This window comes from Larus michahellis, chromosome 7 (genome assembly GCF_964199755.1).
Source record: "Larus michahellis chromosome 7, bLarMic1.1, whole genome shotgun sequence".
Taxonomy (NCBI): Eukaryota; Metazoa; Chordata; class Aves; order Charadriiformes; family Laridae; genus Larus; species Larus michahellis.
The window spans coordinates 49,801,897-49,829,685 of NC_133902.1; the positions used below are offsets into that span (position 1 = coordinate 49,801,897).

The following is a 27,789-nucleotide window of genomic DNA, read 5'->3' on the forward strand; positions in this document are numbered from 1 at the left end:
CCCTCCCAGACCCCACATCTTTTGTTCAGGCTGTGCTGCCAGCATGGCTTGCTCTCTCAGGGCTTTTCCAATGTCACACATGGGTGGGAATGACAGCAAAAGATAAGACAGAGAAAAGAATAGGGGCAATAGGTGCAACGAAAGGGAATTATTGCACCTTTAGACACAGGATGGCCCTGAGTCTTGGTTTGCATCATAGTTCCACACGTTTGCCTTTCATAGCCCGGTACATACCCAGCAGCTGCCAAATGCCTAATGGGACAAGTACAGTTATTACCAGGCAAACTCACAGCTGCTTTTTCCTGCCAGGGCAGTTTTTGCCCAGCGCGGTAATGGCTTTGGAGGTACCGGCTGTAATTACACAGCAACCCGCGACAGCCAGCATGCACGGGGCACTTAGGGAGTGAAAAAACCCTGTTTTAAGCTGCTGTTCTGTGTGACTTGAGGGACTCTTGTGCTAATCTTCAACCTTCCCTTGGGCCATCTTTTTGAAGAAGGCTGTGGGGCTTTGAGCACTGCAAGTTCCTGCAGAACCCATCCCTGCTCGTCTCCTAAGGGCATAAGTGAGCCTCCAAAATGGATGACAAACTCCTAACTTGTGGGTTCCCTCCTGCTTTTAGGACAACTTTGCTCATCTAGTGAGTTGGCGCAAGGCTAGGGGTGGTGGTGGCACCCACGTGGAGCTGCGAACTTGCTCACCAGCATCGTCTTCAGGGATGTCCCGTCCTGCCCCTTCACCACCCATCGTCTGCCCCTGGGATCACGGCTTGGTGACACCTTTATGTGCAAACTGCAGCCTGGCAAGTGGCAAACGCTGTTACATGATCCATCAGCCCAGCCAGGCCTAACTCAGCAGCTCAGCTTAACTTGGACCTAGGTAATTGGGTGAAGCAGATGCTTGGGTGCCTTAGGGGCTTACTGACAAATAATACAAATAACATGCAACGGGCTGTCCCCCAGCCACCGACTTTACTGGTGTTTCAGTATGGATTCAGAAACACACACAACATTTTCAGACGTTGCTGAATGTTTCAAAGACAACTGAGGAAAACGAACAAAATGGTACAGGGTCTGTGTTTTATCCATTCCGTGTACCTCCGTGCTCAGCTTAACCTCTCAGGGTGCAAACTGGTGTTAATGGGAAGTACGCTGCCTGTAACACCAGAAAGAAGAGTGCTCCTGAAAGAGCTTGAGTTCAGAGTCTAATGAGGGTATAGTTTTTGCCTCACCTGGTACTTAGAGTCCTTCCAAAGCTGAGCAAAGGCAGAGCATTCTCCCCGTCACGTTGGGTCGGGTCCTGCTGGGCTTCGGGACCTCAGGGCTGCAGGGCTGGCTTGCTTTGCTTTTCAAATTTTAATCCCAAACTTCATTGGCGAGTAATTTTCACATTTGAAGGAGTTCTCCTGCTAAAAGTCAAAGAATATGCCAGTGTAACACATTTCAAGGAGCAGCAGAAATCCACAAAGATGCTTAAAAATAATTAAGTAAACTTTATCTTAATTGTTTCATGCAGGGAGTAAACAGAGAGGATTTGCTTGTAACGCCCTGTCATGTATGACATGCACTTTTTCCATAGTTCTTTTCTAATGGGTTTCATGAGAGCCTGGATGCAAAGTAGCTGTGTGGAGAGGGGGAGGATCCTCCAGGAATTGCTTTGCATGTGGAAATGAATTTCAGTTCAGCCACTTCAGACCATTATTTATTTTTTTTTTGTTTACTTTCCACGGACATGAAATCAGCTGCGATTGCGTCGCATGCGGGATTGGTTAGCCGGTTACATAATGCTTAATAAATCCAAGAGAAATAATATAAAACACATCGCCCAGTCTGGGAAGAGTAACAGTATCTCAGCCGGTGTCACTAACCCGCCCAGGCCTGGCATCAGCGAAGCATCTGATCCGATGCTGGGGGGATGCAGGGCTGCGCCGCTGCATGATAGATGCGATTAGGAAAAATGCTTGTGACATGTTTACAAGCCTTGAAGACGGACAGATTGCCTGGGCAGACGGCGTGTAATGGTACGCGTATATCGAAAAGCAGAGCTCACGCTCCTTTGAGAGGAGCTCGCCCCGTCCCACAGGGCAAGGCAGGCACGTGCTCGCACCCCCAGCTCCAGCTGTATCTGCTGCTCGTGTAAGGTATTACTTCACCCTATTAATCTTCCTTCGAGTACTTCGTAGAATCGTAACGGCGCTGTCAACAGAAAGAGCAAGATTTGCTGGTTAAGTTATTTACCACAGATTATTTCCGCAGTGGCGGTGGGAAGGAGAGAGGACATTTCGCTGAGATGCCAGGGCTGGTGGTCCCCAGGGACTGAGAGGGAAGGGAGATGACCCTGGAGGGGGCTGCCAAGCTAAATGGAAACCAGTGATGCTGAATTGCACCCAAAAAATGGGGTGTGCAGGAAGAGTGCGGGTAGCTCCAGCTCTGCAGTGCCAGCGCCCTGGTTCTCCTAGGAAAGCTGTCCGACCCAGGGGTACCTTGACCTGGGCACCCTCCACCGCTCCATTGCACAGAGGATCAGCTTTTCTCCTCCTTTCCCACATTCTCCTGCCTACTTTGCTTCTAGTCCCAGGGGGGACCTGCTGCCTCCTTCATCCCGTGGGCATCGCACAGAGAGATGCCCCGGTTGGCCCTACCTCTGCCATGCTGTGGTTAAAAACAACAGAGGAAAAGCTGGGGACGAAGGGGTTAATTACTACAGGCTCAGCACAAGCCAAGTCTGTAAGTGACTCCCTATTGCTATTTCGAAAAGAGGCTGCCTGGAAAGGGAAAGGAAAAAAAAAAAAGAAAAAAAAAGAGAGGTTTACTTTACAACCATCATTATTTCATCTGCAGAGTTTATACAACGGAAAATAAAAGCCAGGGTACGCAAAGTCAAATCATTTCTGTTTCATTAATGGTATGGAAATCGTTTTGTTTTTATAGGGGAAAAACAAATGTGAACTTGATGTGTATGTGTGTGTGTGCGCGCACATGCAGCTCCCTTCATTGCAAAGGGCAGAGCAGTGAAATCCAGAAATAAAAAATGACTCAGAGGCCGTAGGATCTATGAGTCAGTTGCGCTGTTGTTGTTTTTAAACACAAGCGAGAGCACAATATGGCAGATAATTGCCCGTGCAGCCCTCCCGTCGCAGCACGCCGGCTCCCTGCTACCTGCGCCAGCGGTGGGCACTGGCTGGACTCCACACGGCACCCACATCTAGGGACAAACCAGGGCCCAGAGGAATGGAGAGTGGGTTATCCCAGCAGGAGCAGCTTTCGGGGCACAGAAAGTGAAATCTGGGGGCAGGAAACTTGAGATCTCCCGGAGGGGAAGCGTCTTGCCGCGGGTGGAAGAAAGGGGTCCCATGCGCTGCCTGATTTCAGTGCTTTGGGCAAGATGGGCTGTTGTGGTGGATGGAGGAGACGAGCGGCTCCCAGGGCGGGTGGAGGACCGTGGGGGTCAGTCCTCACCCACAGGCACAGACATCAACTGACCGAAATGAAAGAGAAACCGCTCTGGCCAAATCCTCCCCACCGGGCATCGCCTCGCTGGCCCTGGCACTCCGGCTCACCCAGCTGGTGCCAGCTTTGCTGGGACATGACCCTGGGGTACCTCTGTGTGAAACATCCCAACACCCCAACAGCGGAGTCGACACGTAGACGACTTGAGAAAGGTACCTGAGAAATACCGGAGATTACCAAAGCAGAAGGACGGACAATATTGTGCAGAGCTCGTCTATCCCGGGGGTCAAGTTAGATCATGATGTAATTTAAGCATCTGAAAGAGATTGGAGAAGTCTGCTGGTACGATCCATACCCAATTTACTTTGTAATGGGACTAAGCAGTATTTGCTAAACACTTAATTTAAAGGGATATTTTCACAAAGGAAAAATAAGTGGTGGAATAAGTCAGTTACCAGCCTGTTTGAAGAAGGTCCAACCAAACCAGAAATGTATACTGCAAGTCTTTCTGGCACCGAGAAGTGCTGGTGTCTAACACAATCAAAATCAGTCCTTTTTTTATTCACCAGGAAACATTACTGGCTCACTCCTTGCTCCATACTGTACTCTGCCAAGTACAGTATTTATTATGCAGGACGATGTGGGACCACATACCTGAGGGTAGAGCCTGGTCCTCTGAACGGAATGCAGCATGAGCGCTGCCGGGTTTCCTGGGGTAGCCAGCGGCTTGTGCCTTGCAGGGGAGAAAAAATGGGATAATAAGTTTTTTCAGCTCCATTTGGTCTGCCCTTCCTCTCCTACACAGATGAAGATACAGTGTTCGTGAAACACATGGATGGAGAAGAGTGGCCTGATACTAAAAAACTCTTTGATTCAGCAGCTGAAAGTAGCACCAGATTCCACCACCGGAGAACAGAACTGAGATGGAGGAAGCTGAGCTCCATCCAAAATAAAAGCACAACAGCTTGAGGTCTAGCTCTAGGGAGATCCTGCAGAACTTGGGAGATCCTGCAACATCTGGGGAGATGCTGCAGTGAGACCAGAGGCTTCCCAACAGATCAGATCTAGCTCAAGCTGGAGCTGACTGCAGGAAATATGGGATCTCTGTTACACAGGTGACACTGGACAATTGCAGTGGGGAGTTCTGAACATACATAGGATCTCTTGGAAATCAGGGACATAGTAATTACCCTGATGTAGCCCATCCATGGCACTGGTGGTTGCTCCATGGAGGAGACAGCTCAGGAGTAGCCTGCCAATGAAGAACACCGAGGTCTGGTGTTCTCCTGTGGGTCAGTGAGAGAGCGGAGCCCATCAGCGCGGCTGTTGTTTTAATCTTAAAAACAAGTACTGTATATAATAGGGAAGGAATTTGTTTGTTCTCGTAATAATTTTATGAGAGGCTCTGTTATGGTGTAGTCATGTCACTAGCCATGGATGAAAGCCCAAGGCAAAGCCTAATCCTGAACTTGGCAGCAGACAAAGGACTCACCACTGAGCCTGGGCTCATCCAGGTAGGAAAGCGGGTCTCAGTGCAGGTTGGGTTTCCATCAGGGCACCTACCTGGGGGTTTCCAGGAGCAACGTGGCTGCAGGGTTGAGATACAGGTGCTCCCCGGTCCTGCATGTAAGCCTGCTGCTGGTCAGAGAAAGCCACACAGCACAGCAGCTAATCTCCCAGGCTTTAGTCCCTCCCAGTGCAAAGCCTGGGGATTACAGGTTGACTGACCTGCGTGGAAAAGATGATGCAGAGAGGTCCTGGAGCTGCTGCAGTGACGGCAAGCTGGGAAACCCTCTGCAATTGCTAAGTTAGCTATCAGCCCCATCCCAAGGTGCTTAGACATACACAGAAAAAAGGGAACAGACCTCACGGTAAAGCATTTCTGACCTAAAAATTATCCATTTTTCTTTGTCCTTGAAAAATAAAAGCAATTCAAGGGTAAATTGCCCTTAAATGGTGGAAGGTGCCCTTCCACCTTGGGAGGGGGAGAGCTGGAGGGGTGTAAGCGCCTTAACATCTCACAACAAGCACTACTTTTCCTTGAGCCCATCTGGTGTTTAGTTGTCACAAAACAGTACACCAGGGAGAATATTTGAGAACTAAAACCACTCATTCTGCCCTGCAGCGAAAACGCGTTGCAAGCATGTGCCATTGCTTTGGCTACAAAATGCCTTCTCCTTCCCTGCACCATCCCTCCAGCTCCACACAGCCCAGGTTTGCTCCTTATTCATCCTCCCTGGGGACCACAGTGTGCAGAGAACCGGAGCCAAAGTTAGGTGGTGGGTGACCTATCTGCTATCTGGGGCTGCATTGGTAGGGACAAGCTAATTAGAGCCCTGTTGATCCCGCTGGGTACTTACAGCTGCAGTCACTGTTGGCAGCTGAGCACCTGGCACACGAGCAAAAAGCTCATCTGTTGGGAGCTGACTGCTTCCGTGGCTGCAGTGATGGGACTGGTATGAAATTCTCTTGGAGAACTGTTTTAGATGACTCTTTTATGGGGGAGAGAGGATGGGCTATTGACTACGGCGATGGTGCTTCAATGGGCCTTCAGGTGGCCAAGCGGAGATCATGGATGCCCTGTGGGCAACGGCAGGCTGGAGGTCTGCCCTAAGCCACATTGAAAAATATCCCGATGTCCTGGGGTGGTGGTATCACCCCTGCTGCTCTTGCAGGAGAGACCCAGGCACTTTTGGCATATTTTTTTGCTTTATTCCTCTACTTGAAAATCGGCTCATATTCTCTCAGTAACCTCTCTGGGGTCTTGATTATAGATACCAGAAGACTTGATCCCGTTCTCGTGCACAAGAGAACAAGCCTTCCTATTGATAGGAAGCCAAGCTCACTGTGAGCCCACCTATCGGTGACTTCAAACCATCTTTCCAACTGTCGTTCCACAATAACTTTGACTAACTGTACTATTTATTGGCTCACATCACATCCTTATGGCTTCAATTTATTTTTGGAAAACTCAACCCACATTTAATTAGTTTATAGTTTGTTCCAAGTTTTGCTTATCCAGCTTTTTTTGGTCTTTTTTTTTATTTTTTTGAAGTTTGTATTTTGATGTTTAGCATTTGCCTTGGCAACATCTGGAACCCCTTTATGGAAGTGTATTGTTACTTTTACTGCTCGTGCAGCTTTATTAAATCATCCGAGTATTAATATTGAAAGTGTTCATCTGGGTCTAATCAGGGCCAAGATGAGTGATGTGGCAGTTAAATTGTACCTACGAGCTAATGGTTCAAGGACACAAAGTCCCAAAGAAACTTGCAGTGGGCTTTGTGCTCTTCTTTTTAGCTTCCTAGGAAAAGAGGGGCGGGGGGGGGGGGAAGAGATATTCCTGTTCTGACCTTTCTTGCAGAGCAGATAACAGAATCACAGCCTGAGCTAGTTTAGAACAATTTGTCTCCAAAGAATTTTGTCCGGTTACCGCTATATTTCTGGATCTTGTTTCCATATTTAACTCTTTCATTTGCCTGGGCTTCTCCGCTCCACAGCGCAAACAACTGCCAAGTCAAGATCCCCACCACGCGCGCCAGTACAAAACTGCCGGGGACAGCGTTTTGCTCTGAGACCTCAAGCAAACCCTTGATATAAATAAGTAAATAACATACCCGGCAGGTATAAATACATAAATAACAAACTCCATCGCTCTTCTGCATCAGCGCCATCTACAACCTGGATTGGTTCATTTGCTCCTCCTCCGCAGTGCCCCCAAATATCCCTGGGACGAGGGTGCTGAGCCTGCGGTCCTGCGGGAGCATGCTGCGAGCCCAGCACAAGCCAGGGCATGGATGAGCTGAGCTGAAGGTCTGGAAGAAGAAATAGGGCAGCAACGCCACCAGAGCACAGCCCTGGGTGTGGTAGGCCTGGGTTTTGAGGGGGGGGGGGGGGCAGGAACCAATGTCCCTTCAATTCTCTGTTGCCACATAACAACACCCATGGAGTTTGTAGAGTGTTGTAGAAAGTTTGTGGTTGTTGCTGTAGATCAGGAGCCCCACGCAAAGGCTGGGCCTAATTAGTGATCCACCTCCAAAACTCTCATCCTCAAAAAGAGTTTTGTCCAGGATCCTGCACGTCCTGCCCCGGCAGAGTGAGGCGGGGAGACGAGGGTGGCTTGTGCTGGCTGCAGGTGCTTCAAATCCCATCTGGAATCACGATTTTGTTAGCTTACCCTAGGATGGATGTGGGGCATTGGGTCTGTTGAAGTCACCTACAAAATCCCTGGGTGCCTCGGCAAGGCCAGAGCATCCTCATGGACGAGGAGGATGCTGAGCGAGAGGCTGTGGGCAGCATCCTCACCCGCTCTGCTCCCGGCTCCCCCACCGCCTTGCACGACACCATCCCTGCTGGGTTACGTTTTAAGCCTCGCATGGGTCATTGAAACCAAAATTTCCTCCTTCCAGCCTTCAGATGCAATAGGCGTTTCTTCTGCAGCCAGGTTTCCCCTCCACCGTTAACCTTGGCCCTACGTACGAGGCCATGGGAGCTTGTAAATGGTTTATTTCTGTGTGGGAGCCTTCCAGCAGCTCTTTCACGGCCGTCTCTTGGAGGGGGGTCTGAGCTGCCAAGGGAAGCGGAGATGCTGTGGGAGCAGGCTGCGCGCCCCGGATTTAGGAAGCAGAGAAGTTAAAAATCCCTTTTTGCTGTTGGGACAATCAATACATGCATTAAAAAGGATGGGGACCGTAAGTTCGTCTGTTTGCCATGGACGGGTCGCAGATGTGACCAACCAAGAATGCAAGAGGTTCTGCAGGTTGCCCACAGGGTATGGCCGTGGGTATGCTCCTCTATCAGCAGGGCCTTGCTTGCAGGGGCTGAGGCTTTCCGAGCCATGGTCAGGGATTTTGCAGTTTGTTTCTTGTTCGAACTAAGGGCCGGTGATGGAAAACCCCTGTGGTGGCAGTGGCAGCACAGCGAGCCACCGCTGCCCTTTTCATAGGGGCTGGGAGCATCCTGCGCTCGTGGAGACGGCAGCCGGAGAAGCGCAGGTGACCCAAACCTTCAAAAACTTGGCTGCTGTAGTTCAGGTTCCTACCTTGAATGCTCCTGACTGTATTTATTTAGGTAAAAATTTATAAATATGTATTTCTACATAAGCCACTTAAGTGGCTTTTTTTTTTTTTTTTTAAAAGTGACATTTAGCAGCCTTAAAACAGGAAGTTTAAATTTAGCTGGGATTTATCCCTTAACTGAGCATAGTTCCTTCACCGTTTGTATAAAAACAGACATAATTTTATGCCCGTGAGATACACAGAGAGCAGCTCCACATGGGGGGCAGTTGTTCCTGCCATTGGGGCCGGCTCTGGCACTCCAGGGCGGGAGAGCGGCTGGTGCCGGGCTGGGGCAGGAGCAGTCCAGAGCTCGGGAAGTCTCAGCCCATCGTTTATTGCCGAAAACACAGATGCTCGGGGCGTGGGTGGCAAACACATTCCCTGGCTTGGGCTCCTTGAACAGGCAGAGGGAGGATGAGGAGGCAGCAGGAGAGGAGGGAGCTGCCCCGGCCAGACCGAGCATCCCTCCCCAGCACCTCTCCCCCCACAGGGAGGGGAATAAATAAAATCTTCAGGCACACAGAGACCCGGAGATGTCCCTTTTCGGATACTGCACGCACTCAGGATGAGGAGAGACGCTGATTTGAGCCTAGGTTGTAGAGGAAGAAGTAAACTTCCCCTTGATGATATCCAGTACGGGAAACATGGAGGGAAAAAAAACCAATTCTTCGCAGCTTCCCAGGCTCTGCAAAGCATCCCTCCATCTCCTCTAGGCTTTGGCATAATCGAAAGCACATTTCACCAAGCTGTGGAGCAAAACGAAAGCTATAAACAAATGCATGGAGAAAGAGGATCAATTCGGGCTGGTTCTCCACTGGTTGTGTGAATCGATGAAAATGCTGGTTATTTTTCCCCATCCCCGCAGCCTGCTGTGCCGGTGCCCGCCGCAGCCTGAAGACCAACCTGTGCAAGTGGTGCGACTCCACGCCGCCGGCCTGCGAGGAGAAGGTGTGCTACAGCAACTGCAACCTCAACTCCTACTGCGAGGACCCCTACGAGATCTGCGTGGCCATATGGTAAGCGGGAATCCCCTCGGCGAGGGGGGCGCACAGGGGAAAAAGGCGTTTGCGGGGCGGCAGCTCACGGGAACGCACACGTATCTAGCCCTGCCCTTGAATTATTGCCCTTGAATTGTTAAAATAATTCAGGACTTTCTCTTCCTCCCTCTTTGACTCCATTATAATCAAAATTGCAATTTGCAGTAAAAAATTATTTGGCCTGCCCTATGATTAGTTTATTTTCTAAATGAATTAAGCATTTAAGCGCCCAACAAAAAGTATGGCAAGTTTGCTGTGGGACCTCTAAACCCTCATAACTCCCTGAATTTAGCTCTACAGGCTGAACCCACTGGGCAACACCAGCAGCCTTGACCCCCAAACCCATGATCTCCTCCTGCATCAGGCTGGTGAAACCCCGGTTCACATGCAGGGGCACAGCTGACGTCTGTCCCCATCCGGCGCATGGACGTCTGACCTGGTGCCGAACTGGGGTTTAACCTGATGGGTTTAACCCACCTCCTTCCCATCCCCAAGGAAAAGCCCTTTTCTGCTTCTCTTGGAGATGCCTGGAAGGGAAACGCAATCTTGCACTTCAGGCCAAGCGTACGCTGCATCATTTGCCCGGAAGAGTGCCTCCCCCAGCTTTTTGGCCCCCACGAGCAAAACTAAAAAAACATCCATTTTGCGTCTGCCCAGAGTGATTTTCTCTTCTTTCCCTTTTAATTTGGCTGCCAAAGTGAAAGCCAGCCAAGCACTTATCACTAGGCTTTATCTCAACCTGCTAATTAGCGTGAATGCCGTAGTATGCCCCGCTTTCAGTAGGAGTTTGCCTCAACATAATTGTCGCATTATGGACTTAAAAACAAAGCAAAACACAAAACCAATAGGAAACCCAAACAAACAAACAAACAACATCCACCCCCTGCCCCAAATTCCCCTACACGCAGATGGAGAAGCCACCTTAAATCCTGGGTAGGCAATCCAGCATCTTGCTGGGTTTTCCCATTGACCGCCTACGTATACAGGAAAAAGCAAGACCCCCACAGCATAAATCCCCGTGCCAGGAAAGCAATCCCACAGCATGGGATAGGGCTGCACCTCGCACCATGTATCAGATGGAGTGAAATAGCTGCGGGGTCACAAATAACCTGCCAGCCCCGCAGCCTCCTCCCAGCATCTCCCACCCCATCCTAAGACCCATCCCGAGATTGAGATCCCTGCAGGCAGGGCTCACCTCCAAGCCAGCCTCGCTGCCCGTTGCTCACTTGCAGAGGCATATTTGGATCATCTGAACTTGTCCCACGTGGGTATCACAGTCACAGCAGCAGCTTTGGCCCCATGCTCATGAGCAACACGCTCACGTCCTCCAGCGTGCCCAGCCTGGGCAGCCCATGGAGGAGGGATCGCACCCTCTTGGGACTCTTCAGCTGGAAGCTCCTCTAACAAATTACCTGGGAACCCCAAGAAAATGTGGGGAGCACTGAAACCAGGGGACTTCACCAGGGAGAGGATGACAAATTTGGGTTCTTTCCCACGCTTTTATGCCTGACTTCCCTGCTGACCTCAAAGGCATTGTGAAACCTCTCCATACCTTCACCCTCCCACTTTGCACCGCTCATTTGGAAAGCAGACCCTGTCCCTGGAAAAGTTGTTAATGGTTGTAACTTCCTTTGAACGCCCCCAGGAGTAGCTGCAACGCTTGCCAGCCACCCATAGCCCATGTGGGGCTGGTCACCTCCCACTGCTCGGACTCACCCGAGGGCTGCCCTGCAAACCCAGCCCATGCTGGGTTACCCTGCCTGCTCTGGGGAAGGCTCCAGAAACAAGGGTCAAACCCTGATGGTCTGCTCTTAGCTCTTAATTAGCTCTTAATTACCCACCGGCTCTACAAGGCAGGTGCTGATCCTCCCCATAGAGGGCTGCATCCCAGGTTGTGTTTCCCCAGCCATCCAGCCCCGAGCTGCTCGGCATGTCTCATGTGCCCTGCCATCAGCCGGTGTTAGCTCTGCTCCGGCTCTCCAAGTGCAAGAGGCTCCATCGTGACACCAACACCTGCCTCCTAATCCCATCTCCAAGCTCCAGCTCCTTTCAGCTGCCATTATCCACCCCACAGAGGGACATAACCTCATTCTTGCTTGACCACTCCTACGTCCACCTGGGCACCCTGGTTTTTGAGCATCTCCACAGTTTGCTCCCCAAAGCTTTTCCCTCACCCAACTTGGTAAACGGCAGGTGGAGATGAAGCCATGGGTCCAACAAGGATGACTCCACCATGCACCAAAAGGAGCTCCCACGTGCCGGGTTGCAGCTGTGCTGGACCCTCTTGCCGAGCTCCCTCATGTTGAACCAACACTGCTCAGATCTGTTGGGAGAGCTGGAGTTTTCCAGCAAAACAAGTGCCCTGTGCTCTTGGATAACAACCAGAGCCAAACCCATCCTTTTGCTCTACCTGTGACACATCTCCACGGCTTTAACAAGAGCCTAATCTAGGTGTGGCTGAACAAAAAATGTGGCACATGAGAAGGACCTAACCTGGCTGCTGAGCATCGGTGGTTAGAAAAGCTGTAAGGATGTCAGCACTATGGTGCTAGATCACTATGGAGCTGGATCTGGTGCTATGAGCCACATTTCAGCGAGTAACTGGACTTTCATGAATGACACCTTTTGGTAACAGGCCTTGAAATATTTCACCTGTTCTCACTGCACTTGCTGAACACTTGTGTGCACTTAAATGCAACACAGGCACTGGGATATTTTGCATCTCCACTCCAGAAAGGGAAAAATCTCTTGGGAAGCCTTCACGCCCCCAGCTCCTGTCTCTCAGCTGGTGGGAGGGAAGTCTCAGTCTCCCCTGGATGATGTTGGGACCAACTCTGACATGGGTTATTACATGGAGCTGAAGAAACACACAGCAATTGAAAAAAAAAAAAAGAAAAGAAAAAAAAAGCAGAACTGTCCTTTCTTTTTGAAACAAAGAGCAAATTCTCTAGAAATGCCCAGAAATTTCACTTTTACCCGCCTCTTAATTATCTAAATGGAAATAAGGAAGAGCTAGGGCTTATTTGCCATCGCATCCCTGGCTGTGCTGAGCCCCAGCGCTCCTCTGCCCCAGACCCAGTGAGGACCGGGACATCACGAGGTGACACAGCAGGTTTAATTCGTAGTTGCTCGGTGTCTGAAGCCGTGGTATAAACACAGACACAGCCCCACGGTCCGGGAGTCATATCGCCTTCACGTTATAATTTGGCATCTCCAAAGGTCAAGCCATTTCTAGAAATAGCCCCACCCAGCAACTGAAGGGCTCTGCTCCTGCAGGTGGCCAGAGCAAATGGTCCTGCAAAGACAGGGCACGACAACCAGCAATTAGCCCAGAGAGACCCCAGGGATTGAGATGGTGCTTATGGGCCCCACCTGCACACAGGGGTTGAGAGGAGCAGGAGGGAAGCATGAGCTAAGTGGTCGCTGGCAAGTGGCCACCATGTCCCCACCTCTCACCTTTTTACCCTGCACAGGTGAAATTTGGGCAGCAGAGACACCAGCCCCTCCTGAGATAGAGATGTTACGACTTGTATTGCAGCAGAGGTGACACAAGGGGTGGGACCCTCATTTTGGAGGGGTTCCTTAGGTCCATATAGCCCCAAAACCTGCTGGCCTAGCAGCTGGTACTGGTAAAGGAGGGATTTTTCCCCAAACACTGTGTGGGGTACTCAACCTTAGGGTTGGCACTACCTGATCCAAGGTGTTGTTATGAACTGGTGAATTATCTACTGGAAAAAAACGGAGTCCTTGGCTCACATCCTACTATTGGCATGTGCTAAACATTTGTCTTTTCACCATTTGGAAGAGATAAAGGGCTTTAACAAAGCCCCTCCAAAGCATGTATATTTATAATTATACCAGAGCCGCTGCATACAAGTAATTTCCTACATGGCTTAAATGGAATGATCTTAAAACCAAGTTTAAGACAACATGCAGGTGACGTGAAGGCTGAGCCACAAGACTAACATTTTGTCGGTTCATTTGGCATGTGCAGGAGACAGGACAACGAGAGCATCAGGATCAGCACGCTCTGCCACAACCCCCACCGCCCCATCGAAAACCTCATGGTCCCCAACTACAACACCTCGCGCTGCATCATGACCCATCAGCCCAGCGAGGAGGGGATCATCTACATCTGCGGCTGCGTGGACGAGCAGGAGTGCAATGATAAACTTATCTTTGAAAACCACACCAATGGTGAGTACTTTTGTTGGTGTTATTTATGGGGGAAGAAGCACACAATGCCAATGACAAATAACTTGTATTTCCAATAGAATCATAGAATTGTCTAGGTTGGAAGGGACTTTTAAAGTCATCACATCCAACCATTAACCTAATACGGCCAAGTCCACCACTAAGCCATGTCCCTAAGCACGACGTCTACATGTCTTTTAAATATCTCCAGGGATGGTGATTCAACCACTTCCCTGAGCAGCATGTGCCAATGTTTGCTAACACTTTTGGTGAAGAAATTTTTCCTAATATCCATCCTAAACCTCCCTCGGCACAACTTGGGGCCATTTCCTCTTGTCCCATCACTTGTTACTTGGGAGAAGAGACCGACCCCCAGCTGGCTACCCCTTCCTTTCAGGGGGTTGTAGAGAGCGAGAAGGTCTCCCCTCAGCCTCCTTTTCTCCAGGCTGAACAACCCCAGCTCCCTCAGCCGCTCCTCATAAGACTTGTTCTCCAGATCCCTCACCAGCTCCGTTGCCCTTCTCTGGACCCGCTCCAGCACCTCAATGTCTTTCTTGTAGTGAGGGGCCCAAAACTGGACACAGCATTGGAGGTGGGGCCTCACCAGTGCCGAGTACAGGGGGACAATCACTTCCCTAGCCCTGCTGGCCACACTGTTCCTGATACAGGCCAATATGCTGTTGGCCTTCTTGGCCACTTGGGCACACTGCTGGCTCATATTCAGCCAGCATTCAACCAACATCCCCAGGGCCTTTTCTGCCGGGCAGCTCTCCAGCCAGCTCTTCCCCAAGCCTGTAGCGCTGTATGGGGTTGTTGTGACCCAAGTGCAGGACCCGGCACTTGGCCTTGTTGAACCTCATACCATTGGCCTCGGCCCATCGATCCAGCCTGTCCAGATCCCTCTGTAGAGCCATCCTGCCCTCAAGCAGATCAATACTCCCACATAATTTGGCGTCATCTGCAAACTTACTGAGGGTGCACTCAATCCCCTCGTTGATAAAGATATTAAAGAGAACAGGCCCCAGTACTGAGCCCTGGGGAACACCACTTGTAGAGTAGAAGATGCAATGCCAGAAGGAGCTCTTTCAGCATCTTGTTTGATCTCGCTATGTAAAAGCTAGGTAAAATTTGTACCCCATTACTGAGTCCAGTATTTTGTCTGTGGCTAAACCATCCCGCCCAGTGATGCCTCCGACATTGCTCTGGAAACATCAGGCGATGGAAAATCCACCGTATCTCTCGGTAGGCTGTGCCCTTCAGCGCAGGGCGAATCAACCGGGGAACCCAGAAGCTGATGTAACCCAGCGTGAGTCAATACTCTGGAAGCTTTAAATAAACCTCACTGGAGCAAATCCCGCCCCGACACACCCACAGGAACCGCTGGCATCCACCACGGCTCCAACCCAAAAAGATGGTGATGCCAGGGCTCGGCGCTCGGCCGTGCCTCCCCTGCCACTCTCCTGGGGGTCTCTGCAGCAGCGTTTTCCTTGGGCAGGGATGGCCAGAGCCACCCCAGTGCTGCACACAGATGTGAGCACAGCTTGGCACCCCTGTAGATGCTTCTGCAGATGGCTGGAGGTCCAACAGGAGCTGTAAAGCCACAGGAGGGAAAACTAAGAGGCAGCTCATTTCTGAACCTCGGGAGGGCCGTGTATTTTGGACGTGCTTCCAGCTAGATCCCGAGCCTTTGGGGGCTTGTCCAAACCTCCCTGACTCCAGATGGACCAGGTTTATCCAAGTGCCCATCGAGAGTCTGACCCATAACAAAAGCAAAGCGAAACCCCTCTGATTTTCTGTAATTACAGAGCAATGAGATGCTGAAAATGAGCCTAAGCACAACCTGCAAGTGGGAGGCATGGCTTCTCCCGCAACGCAAAGAAAAATGAAAAAAAAGGAAATAACGTAAAATGCAAATTCTCAGAACAAACAAGCCACTTTTAATGAAGGCAAACGATGCTAAATTTGGCAGTTCTTTGCTGCTTCCCGAGCCAAACATAACAGGTACGCGGACTTCTAGGGAGAGATAGTCAAATCCCAAAGCCAATGCTGGGATATGTAATTTCACACAAAAATGACAACTGGCTCATTGGAAATGCCACCCCCACCGAAGGCTTCCACAAACAGCCTCCTCCTGCCAGCCGGCACCGAAGGCACGGAAACTCGGAGCAAGAGCAGCGCGGGCCTTAAGCAGTTATCTCCTCTTTGGTTTGGTTTGGTTTGTGGGACCAGCTTGGGAAGCCCCAGACTCAGAGACCCCATTGTTTACATCCTTTTCTTCTGCTTTAAAGGATCCTTTGCATTTTAAACGTTAACTTATGATCATCTTCAGCGGTATAGACAAAACACTGAGCACAGAAATACCTAACAGAGATGAGTGTTTCTTCACCAGCTGAAGGAGGCAGATTTTTTTTTTCCCATTTCTTGATTTCTTAAGCCCTGAAAGCACAGGTCTGGGCTGCTGGGTGGCACTGCCCTAGCAGGAAACCCCATCAGAGCTCAGAGATGACCCTAAAAGCACACAGCAGCATCGTTTCCTAAAGCCACGCAAGCAGGAGCCCAGCAGACACCTTGGGAAGACACTGGGTGGGGTTGAGCACGCAGAGTCCTCTCCAGCCCTGCGCCATCGGAGCCCAGCCCTGGAGGTCCACCTCCCCCTGGCAGGGATGGAAAGCCCCACGCAGCGATGCTCAACAAGGTGCGGGTTTACAGACCCACAGTTACCACCAGCGCAGCCACATTTGGTCACCATGGCCGTGGGGTATCCACGGGCTTCCATCGGGAAGGGGCATCCTCGCGAAGGAATTTGCTGAAGTTGTGTTAACTTCCCCTTTTCAGGACTCGTGCGTGCAACTCCTTTAAAAATATCTTCTCTTTCTTCAGAGTTTCAAAGATGGGATCTAAAGCATCGGGTAAATCCATTAAAGCAGTAGGTGATATCCAGGCCTAGCGCTTTCCAAAATAAACATATTCCCGAGTTAGTTATTGATTTATATCAGTTTAGGTTGATCTTGTGGTTTGAACCTGATGCCTATTTTAGAAACGCTTTCACAGCCTTGCAAAAATTAGCTGCAGCACATTTTTTTGAAATTTGCCAAGGAAAATAGCTAAACGCTCTGTTTTTCCAGAACCTGAATTATGATCTGCACACACTGAGGTCAAGCAGCGAGAGTTTTGCTTATGGAATGATTCTTATCCCTCTTCCCCTGGGTTATTATACTTGGCAGAAAAACCTCTGAGTAAGATTTTACTTGAATATCTCTACTGAAGTCAGCATGTTTATTCCAGGAATCGCGAACATCAAAGGATCAGACAATTATATGTTGTGCGAGGGTTAGGGCTTTTTGTGTGCTCCCCCCCCACCCCCCCGCGATGATCTGAAGGCTGACAGGGGTTTAAAAGAAATAAAACAAAAGCAGCCATGCCTGCTCGGTTGACGGGTGTCGGTGTTGTAATGTGGCGAGGAAGGAGATGCCAACGCTGGCAGACAGCACTGAAATGATGCTCCTTTACGCTAATTATTGTGCACAGCATCCTGGGGGGACACCGGTCCTGCACCCAGCCCACCCCCCATCCAGCATCCCTGCCGGCCCTCCCTGCGCCATGGGTGTCCCCAGATTTGCTCCGTTCGAGCCTTGCCTCAGCTTTTATCTCCTTTATTTCCACCCTGGCTCCCCTCGCCGTGAGCACAAGTGGTGCTTGGGAGCCACCAACAAGGCGGCCGAGCCATTTTGGTGGCAGCGGCTGGATCTCACACGCTGCACTGCCCGGCCCTGAGCCCTCGCTTGATAAATGGAGCTAAATTTGAGACCTAAACCGAGCAGATCCCTTAGTAACTGCCTGCATCTGGGTTCTCTGCCGGGACGGGGTTTGTGCGCTGCCTGCGTTGCAGCCCCGCAAAGGGCTGCGCGTCGTTAACGGCTTCGCATATTTTCCTCCTCCGCGTGACGAGAACGAGCTGTTGCAGGCCCGCGGCGGCAGCGCCCTCGCCTTTGCTTTCCTCCCCGCAGGCTACTCCATGCTGCAGAGCAAAGAGGTGATCCCGGTGGCCGCCATCAGCCTCCTGCCCCCGCTGCTGGTGGCGGTGATGATCACGGTGATATTTTACCTCTGCCGCACGCAGAAGCGGCGCAAGAGAGCCAAGGCGTGGGGTGGGAAAACGGGGCAGCCCCCGGCGCTGCCGGAACCGGGGAAGTCGGCCGAGCGGGAGGAGAAGTTGTCAGTGCTGATGGACGAGAGCCCGGCCGGCGCCAGCCCCACCAGCCGCCCCGCTGAGCTGCTCCCCATCGAGCTGGACGAGATGGTGGGCAAAGGGCAGTTTGCAGAGGTGTGGAGGGCCAAGCTGAGCCACAGCCGCTCGGGGCAGTACGAGACGGTGGCCGTGAAGATCTTCCCCTGCGAGGAGTACTCCTCCTGGAAGAACGAGAGCCAGATCTTCACCGACGCCAGCCTGAAGCACGACAGCGTCCTGCGGTTCCTCACCGCCGAGGACCGGGGCGCGGGGCCCCGCCGGGAGTACTGGCTCATCACTGCCTACCACAGCCGGGGCAACCTCAAGGACTACCTCTCCCGCCACGTCCTGAGCTGGATGGACCTGCAGAAGATGGCGGGCTCCCTGGTGAGCGGGGTGGCCCATCTCCATAGCGACTACACCGCCTGCGGCAGGCCGAAAATCCCCATCGCCCACCGGGACATCAAAAGCACCAACGTCCTGGTGAAGAACGAGCAGGAGTGTGTGCTCTGCGACTTCGGCATCGCCATACGTCTCGACCCTTCCCTGACGGTGGATGACTTTGCCAACAGCGGGCAGGCAAGTATGACCAACCAGCTCTCCTCAGAGGGAACCCTTTGCAAACCACCCCTGGTGGCCCCGTGGCCGAAGCCCTCGCCCACCTCTGCTAACCCCTCTCTCCTCTTTGTGGGCAGGTGGGCACCGCCAGATACATGGCCCCAGAGGTCCTGGAGTCCAGGGTGAACCTGGAAGACCTGGAGTCTTTCAAGCAGATGGATGTCTACTCCATGGCCCTTGTTTTGTGGGAAATGGCCTCCAGATGTGAAGTGGTAGGAGGTAGGAGCATCGCACCAGGGTTGCCACATGCCTTTTTGCTCCCTTCCTCCCCGTACGGGGACGTGGCTCACCCTCACGTCCCTGGCGGTGGCACGGGACCTGATTTGGGGTGGTAAGAGGCTGCAGGGCTGCTAAGAGGTGGCGGTAGATCCTGCCCTGTGTGTCACGGCTCGAGGGGGCTGGCTCAGTGGCCGAGGAGCAGGACGGGACCCCAGGGGGTGACCTGGTCCAGCCCCCGCTCACAGCCGGCCAGCCGCCAAGTCACATCCGAGTCAGCGCTGGCGCTGCAAAGCAAACCGAGCATGAGGAGCCGAAGCTGCCTCCTCCTCCCTGGCCACAAGCACTTTTATTTTTTTTCAGACAACAGCAGAGGGTTTATTTTGCAACGGGGACTCACAAACTCCAGCCTCCAACAGAGCCACGTCCCCCCTCGGTTCCCAGAGCCACATCCTGGCATCTGTAATTGCGTGTAACAAAACATTTCATTATCTGCCCAGCTGTTAGCCCCTGCCTGACCTTCTGCCTGCTCCCCTCTCTTCCCTTTTTAGCGCTCTCTGGTTCCTTCCCTATCTCACCTACTTGCAATACAAGCCCATGGAGATGCAAGAAGCTCCAATCCTCGTCAAGAAAGCTGCCCCAGCTGCCCCCGTGTGCCCCCTGCTCGGCGGTGGGAGAGCCTTGCTGGCTCAGATGCCCCGTGCATCCTTTGCCCCCGAGCCAGCATCCCGAGCCATCCCTCCCGACTCGCATCTCACCTGCATTCGCACCTGAGCAGGATCTGGCAGAAACCAGGGTGGCCTCTCACCTCTGCAACAGGGAGTTTCTCCTTGGCCTCTCACGACATGGGGTTGCCCTTCTGGAAGGGCCATTTCTCCTCTAAGCCGATCCATGCACACAGCAGGAATCTGGATGCTGGTACCGTAGTTGCTTCTCCCATCTTTCACCAGCACAACACAGTTTACCTGCTCAAAATATGTCTCACCCAAAGACTAAGTCCTTTGTGGTGCATCTCTTGGGTTCAGGAAGGTGGCCAGATGGTTCCTCAGTCTTGTCTCTGAAGACAACCTCTATATGAAAACCCAGCACTATGTTTCTGTGTTAAATTGTTTCCAGATCCGTCTATTTTTGCAGACTGATAAAAACAAGTTTATTCTCATCCAGTGGACCATACCAAAGCAAAGCAGCGAACGCATGAAAAACATCCCGTAAACACTGCTGTTGCTTCCTTGCAGAGGTAAAGAATTATGAGCTGCCTTTTGGGTCAAAAGTCCAGGAGCAGCCCTGCGTGGATACCATGAGGGACATCGTGCTGCATGGCAGAGGACGCCCTGAGATCCCGAGCAGCTGGCTGGTGCATCAGGTAAGCTGGGAGTAGCTGGATCAGAAAAGAGTAACCCATATTGTCCCACCCCAGTAATCCACCTGAGAAATTATTAAAGCTGTTATCAAAGCAAAAGTGGGCAGATCCCTGGACACACAGCTCCTTCCTCCTTGGCTGGCTGAGCCCACCTAAGCCCCACAAGACACAATTCCCTGGTGTTTAAAAACCATCAGCCAGGCGTACAGCAAAATTTAATGATTAATAAATTGCCCTGATCAGGAAACGTTAGGAATGCCAAGCGATGGTATTCAGTTATCTTGCAGGAAACAGCAAAATGGAGCATTTTAGTCCAAGATATCCTCATGAAACAGTAAATTATGAGTCTACCCCCTTTCTCCCATAACCCCCATATCGAGAAACCTCTAGCTCAGGAAACACGCTGTCCCTCGCACGCAGCCATCTCACAGCGGGGACAGGAGAGAAAGGTGCATCCAGCCTCCTGCCCGCACGGTTGTGGATGTTTCAAGCTCAAAATTACCTTTAACACCAGAGGTCAGGACTTGGCACGGGAGAAGGAGGACTTCTGCGAGGAAAGCATCTTCCTGGAGCGAAACAATCGGGAACCACGCCTGAAGCCGAGAGCCGGGAACCTGCGAGGCTCAGGTCTTGTCAAGGGCAAGTCTTTCACCAGCCTTCCACTCAGAGGGTCTGAAAGCGCAGCGTTTCAGCCCAGAAAGCATAACCCAGCGCTCTAGAATAGAAGTACTGCAGCAACGACGAGCTCTGCTCTGTTGAAACCAGTCCCAAGCACGCCCAGACCAACCAGCTCCAGAAACATAGCTACCTCCTGGCCCTGACGTGGTCCTCCCTCCCCCAGGTCCAGTACTTTCTTCCATGCATTGAGGGCACAAGGGGTATCGGGCACGCTGACCGTGATTTTTCAATCTTGCCTGACTTCCCGTACTTCTTAAATTTCACACGTCTTGTGGAAAAACACCATCCGCTGATCAACAATTCAGTTCATCTGAAAAACAAGCTGGAACACTGAGCCCGCTGGCTCCCCCCATACAACACATCGCTCCCGCTTCCGCTCTGCCTGGGTGGCACATGAAGCCAGGCTTTTCAAAAGGAGAGAGACAACTTCATGATCTTAGGAGGCCACGTGTTCCCTACAATATCTCCTCTCTAAACCGTGTTTGTCCAAAGACTCGCAACCGACCTGACCCGCCAAAGCTGCAAAGAGCATCAAATGAGTCCGTGGCTTCTGCTGGGCCATCAGTGAGTTTATCAGTCGGCAAGTCCCTTTCTGAAGTTCCCCCAGCCTTCTTCCTTGATGAAGGCAAATACGGGAACTTCAATCAGCGCTGCTACATACATCACAGACGTTCAACCTCCCAGGGTCCCTGATAAACTTGGAAACCACAGGGAAAATATACTGAGGCTTAGCTTGTGAAAAAATCACCCTCTGATAGGGGCTGACCACGGCTGCGCTGTTTGCTGAGCTGAAGGAGGGCTGACTGCAATCGCCTCCGAGAAATAACGTTGCCGTAGTTGGGTTGGTCGAGCACGTAAACAGAGCGAGGTTTATAAGGTAGTAACTTTGATTAGACCACCTGATATTCACTGGGGAAGAGGAACAGAAAAGCCACGTTGTGTTCCTGGAAGTTTGCCTCCAACTAACTTCGGCTGATCTAACAAACGTCTCCTGGCAAGCCCGGCTTCACGGGATTTTCCGGGCATTTTGCAACCAGTCCCTGGGATGCGGCATAGGGCAGCACCATCTGCTGGGAAGCAGCAGAAAGCCACCCTTTGTGCCAAGGGCTTCCTTAGGAGTCACAGAACGGTAGGGGTCGGAAGGGGCCTTCGGAGATCATCTGGTCCAACCCCCTGCCAAAGCAGGGTCACCAAAGCAGGTTGGACTGGAACACATCCAGGCGGGTTTTGAATGTCTCCATAGAAGGAGAGTCCACCACCTCTTTGGGCAGCCTGTACCAGTGCCCTGTCTCCCTCAAAGTAAAGAAGTTTTTCCTCATGTTGAGATGGAATTTCCTGAGTTCCAGCTTGTGCCCGTTGCCCCTTGTCCTGTCGCCGGGCACCACTGAGAAGAGTCTGGCCCCATCCTCTAGTCACCTGCCCTTTAGATATTTCTAAGCATTGATGAGGTCCCCTCTCAGTCTTCTCTTCTCCAGGCCAAACAGACCCAGGTCTCCCAGCCTTTCCGCAGAAGAATCAAGGGCTTCCTGCGGGAGGAAGCATTGGGTGACACCAAAAAAGGGTGACAAATTGCTCACCTGAACAGGAAGCCCTCACAGATGTTCCCATCAACGAAAACAAGTTTGATACAGAGCTCCAAACAATACTTCCACGTTTCAACCGTCAGGATCCCTCTCAGTCAAGCAGGGGCTTACATTGTTGGCCACGGTTTAAGATTTTCAGCAGACATAAGCACTGATTTCCCTGACGGAGCTGACTCGCCCAGCGGGCTGCCCACCAGCAGCTCCAAGGCAACTGTTTTCAAGGCTGCACAATAAAGCCCGTTGAAGAAATTTATCCCCAAAGTTTCCCAAATAACTTACACACACCTTAAGCCCAAGCTTCCACCTCGCTTATTTAAAAAATATATCACATACAAAAAAATAAGTGTTTATTTTACCAGGTAAATTCCTGGATGTGGTTCACGAGGCAGCTGAACAGACTGTTGTACTGGCACAACCAAAGGGCTGGTGTGGAACAGGAAGGAGCAGTGGGAGCTTAAGTCTCAATATTGCCACTAAAAATATACTTGTAAAACTCAGCATCCTTTGGAAACCTGAGATATCAAATATAAAACCCAAACTAAGTCCCTTTTGGGAGCGTAACAAGATGTTCCGGTTGTACCGCTCAAAAGAGCATCATCGCTACTTACAAGGCAAGCTGCAAATAAATGTCATGATTTCAGGGCAAAATTAAGCACAGAAAATCTAGTGACTAAACCATACGGCAGCGCTGTGTTCTGTTTGAGAAAAGGCTTATTTTAAAAGCTTCGGCTAAGCTAGCTCATTTTTGCATGTTAATCAATTATCCTCAAATCCTTTCAACTAAGCTAATAAATGAGTGATGTAAGAGGTGCTGAAATGCACCATCTGTCCCTTACACTGCACAGTCCTGTTCTCTCTAATCTGGGTCCAGTACGGAAGATTTAGCAGGAGGAACCTTATCGGTGAGCGGCGAGTTCAGAGGAAGGTGCAGAAGGACAGATGACACTGACGGTACATCTCTGTAGCACCTGCATTTTCCTCTGGTGTTGGGTCTATACGAGACGCTTGGGTTCTCTTAATTGCAAATTAAGAAATACACAAAAACCCCTGAAAAACGTAAAGCTTTATTTAGAATAATGATTTTTCCACTGTGTTGCAACCTGGGTTGACAATGATGCAGAAAGCAATAGCACATGACAGGAATTATACAAGCAAAGGAAGGTTCAACATAGCTTCTGGTGCTAGCAGTGTTGCTAGCTTAAGAGGGGGAAAAATACCAGCTGAAAACTGCCATTTCGTTGCTAAACCCAAAATTTTGGGACTCTCTTCAGAGCACTAAACAGTTGGGAAAAAGATTATATTACTAGGAGGCATAACCATTGCAACCGAGAGGAACTGAGCACGCTGAGAAGTTCCCAATCCCACCCAAAGCAAGACACTATTTTGTGGCGAGAACGCAAAGCTGAGCTGCACCCTGCAGTGACCGTTTGACACGGCGCACCCTTCCAGAAAGCTGCTAGAACATGAAGTCATATTTAAGAAGTTTAATTCCAAACTTGCCTTTGAAACCTCCCCACCATCCAGGTGCAACAGCCAGGGCACAGGCTTGGAACCCAGGGACCTGGGCTTGGCTGCCAGCCTGCAGGTCACCATCTGCACCTCTCCTGCCCTTCCCGGTTTTAGGATGTTCCGATCTGAATGGGCAGGGCTGAGACAGGAGATGGAGGGCCTAATTCCCTTGGGTCCCTATTCAAGTCCCACAGTTGATACAAACCAATTTCCAGGGAGTGTGGAAAATGGGACCGGATCCCAGGTGAGCCGCGGCTGCTGCTCTAACACAAGCAGTGCCGTAACAGTGCGAGCGTTGGCACTTGCCACAACTTCCAAGGCTCCTCCTGGGCTTAAGCTTGGCCAAAAAAAAAAAAAAAAAAAGCATTTCTGCAGGAAGCTGTCACAAGTATGGTAAAACATTGTGGTTGCTTTAGATCAGCTTCCAGCTCCTCTTCCTCCTGCCTTCAGATCTTAATTTCAGCCCTTCTGACTTGCAGGGAATGCGTTTTCTGTGCGACACCATCACGGAGTGCTGGGACCACGACCCCGAGGCTCGACTCACCGCCCACTGCGTGGCCGAGCGCTTCAACCTGATGGCGCAGATGGATTGCGACGACATCCTCAACAACAACACGGACAACGAGGCCAGCAAAACGGCTTCTCCAGGCGGGGAGCAGCAGGACAGTGATGGGAGCAGAAATACGCAGTGACACAGCTGGCAAAAAGCCTTATCGCGAGAGATGAGAAGATAAGCGAGAAGCGTTTAGCTCATGGGGGAAAAACCCAGCTTCGTTTTTCAAAATGGAACTAAGATCTAGTACATAACTTATTTATGAGATCTGTTTCCTCCCACAGATAGGGTGAACTGTGGAATCAATACTTTGGTTAAAGTGCAACATTATATATGAACTGATTTTGTACTTACTTTAAATGTATAATGATGCAAAGCATTCCTTTTATTATTTTTTAAAATAATAATGTTTAATCTTTTATTAATAAGCACCTGAATTCCATGTCTATCTTTTGAAGTCCTTCCACATTGCCATCACGAGTTTCTCTTCTGCTTATTCTGCAGAGATCAAGACAACTGTCGATTTTCCTTTCTTAATGGCCTCCGCATATACACATCCCTCCCCAAAAAAAAAAAAATTCTGTTGTAGCAGCAGGAAAAAGAAACAAAAACCTCTTGAGATGTGACACACTCTCAGTAGAAGAAATGCTGGCACCCAAGAAAATTGTTCATCAATCAGACAGTCCTTAGTAAAGATACCTGATAATCCAGTTTGCAAAAGCCTGATTTACCGTAACTCCAACACACCTTTTTTTCCACTGGGGAACTCCTGGGTGTACTTGATAGCGCAGGTGGGCACGTGAAGTTTCTTCAGTAGAAAAAATAGTCACCAGCGTAGACACCGCCGTTTCACTCTCAGAAGCCTCCATACAGGATACCCAGCCAACTCTTTCCCATATCAGTCCGGTTTCCAGCCACCTCTAGCCAACAGGTGTGTGCCACAGGAATACCATCAACACCAACGTGTTGGCTAATTCTTCTGGCAACTCTTTCGCACCCTTTGCTGTTACTCAACCTGAAGAAACATGATCAGACAGAACCAGGACCTTTATTCCCATAACCAGCAGACCAAGCCAGGCTGGCAGGGGAGTGGGAAGGCAATTCAGGAAAGGTAAGTCATACCTCGCTCCGAATCCTGGCGCTGTGCAAATCTTAATCCCTCCACCCTTGGGAGCAAAAGGTAATAAAAACCTTAGCTGCTGCCGAGAAGCCCTGCAAGCCCATACCTGACGCTCACCTACACAGAGGTGTATCTTTCAGGATAGCATCGGAGAGGAATACTTTGCTTGCCAGCACGCGGCTGCACGGATCAGCCCCTGCGAGAGAAAGGGAGAAAACCATACAACAGCCACGAGCTTTCTGCAGCCGAGGCTCCCCAGTGTTGGAGCAGGGAAGCGGATCTGCAGGGCTGTTTCAGTTTTCTAAAACACACAGCTATGACAGCACCAGCCCATACACAAACCTTTTCTATGCTCTCTGTCTGTTTCCACCCTCTTCGGGCTGTTTCCACAGCTCCTAAATTAAAACCCTAGAACAAAATTGTCTCTAATTCCTTTGAAGAAGGACAGAAGGGAAATTAATTAGGTCACAGAAAATCTAAATAATAAAAACTAACTTCAGCTACCAAGTATAAGTCTCCACCTGCAACTGTGACCATACCTTTCATTGCCACCAATCCCCCACCTGGCTGCTACCTCCTGTCACCTTACGATTTTTTTAAGCTAATCCCCCTTCTCTTGAAGCGTATCCTCCCCAGTTCACCAGAAACACACCTTTCCACCCACCTGACTTCAGCCTCAGTTCTTTAATAGATTAAGCACTGCTCTACTGTACATATATTCGAGATGAACAGCGAGCATGGGGCAGCTTTTCTGACATGGAGATAAGAAGTTACAGGAACACGCCAAACCCCCCCCAGGCTCTCCAATCTTTCCTTCTCATAATGTTCAGTGCAGAATTTCCCCTACCAAGTTTTGCACCAAGTTGTTTGGATATACCACAGATGAATATGTTTACTTGTTCTTCCAAGTCCAGTTCAAGAGGCCTTAAAAGACACGCTGACCCGTTCTTCCACAGGTGACCGGGACAGAGAGGGGTCAGCCCATGCAAACTAGACACTGAAGGCTGCATCTCTGATCCTGATGGCTGAAATCCAAATTCTCCTGGGGAGAGAGACTTAATCCTAAAGTTGACAGCTTATACTGTAAATATGCTGAAAAACTTCTAAAGCTATTCCCCTCCCCACGCCTAAAGCCTTGAGCACTCCAATTTACATATTGCTATTTTTCACCTCCATGAAAACCAAGTCCAGACTAGAGCTTTCAGGATTATACGCTTGAATGCCCGTGTTAAATAGGAGCGATTGCATTAACTAGGAGTGACTTTGTTTTAAATAGGAGTCTCTGTTTTCCAGGAGCAGCAGGGTACACAGCACCTCTGAAAAGAGCCGCTTATTTAACCTCCAAGATCTGTTTATAACCCAGGGAGCCCAAAACCACTGAGATCAGTAAAAATTTTGCTCTGAACTTCAGTGGAGCCCAATGGAGCCAAAAAGACAGAAGGGAATGCGAGATGAAATCCTACGTTTTGCCATGCTCCCCATTGAACACATTGCGTTTCCAGCAAATATCTACACAGGAAGCAGCAGCAAGCCCTTCCCTTCACTCCAGAAGGTATAAGATGGAAACAACAGCAGTTACGCAAGAGAATCAAATCTGGCCAGAGTTAAAAATACATACATTAGTCGGTAGGGTGCTTGCAACTCTCAGAAGAATCACATAAATGTCTTACAATTTAAGCTGGATATTCAGTGGCTAGAATTATTTTTTTTTTTTTAAACTGTTTTCAACTACGTCCTTTATTTCTAGAAGTAACTAGAAATTCACATCATAACTAAATCCACATCACAAAGCCGCTCCAGTCCTTGTGATCATCTGAGCAAAGGAAGGCTTTACCTTCTTTTTTTCTAGCAGCACCCCTATGTTAAAAGAAATCGTTTCATGTATTTTAAAAGACTACTTCTTCAGCGTTGGGTCTATTTTTATACAACAAAATTAGTAACAGCTTTCTCGGTGTGAAACCACAAGCATACCAGATGAGGGTGGAAGAGAAATAACTTGACTAATAATATTATACAAGGAACACAAATGGGTTTATGGTCAACATGGGAGCTTTTCAATCGGTTTTACAGCTATCACCTTGACAAATTCCCAAATCAAAATTTTAAGCAGAGCTCAGCGACTGAGTCATGGGTCTATATTTTAATAAGCACAGGTTGATCCCTGGAGTATGCTCAGCTGGTAAAGGCTC

General features: G+C 50.2%; 1 protein-coding gene across 1 annotated transcript in view; it reads left to right on the forward strand.

Moving 5' to 3' along the window:
• LOC141746859 (TGF-beta receptor type-2-like) overlaps positions 1-24,928 on the forward strand; it is a 34,770-nt gene extending 9,842 nt beyond the window's left edge. Inside the window, exons 2-7 of the mRNA XM_074596147.1 lie at positions 9,370-9,520; positions 13,536-13,738; positions 17,743-18,542; positions 18,659-18,800; positions 20,033-20,160; positions 24,407-24,928. Coding sequence (XP_074452248.1) covers positions 9,370-9,520; positions 13,536-13,738; positions 17,743-18,542; positions 18,659-18,800; positions 20,033-20,160; positions 24,407-24,619 — 1,637 coding nt within the window. The 3' untranslated portion in view covers positions 24,620-24,928. The remainder of the gene's footprint in view (positions 1-9,369; positions 9,521-13,535; positions 13,739-17,742; positions 18,543-18,658; positions 18,801-20,032; positions 20,161-24,406) is intronic.
• The last annotated feature ends 2,861 nt before the right edge of the window (positions 24,929-27,789 follow it).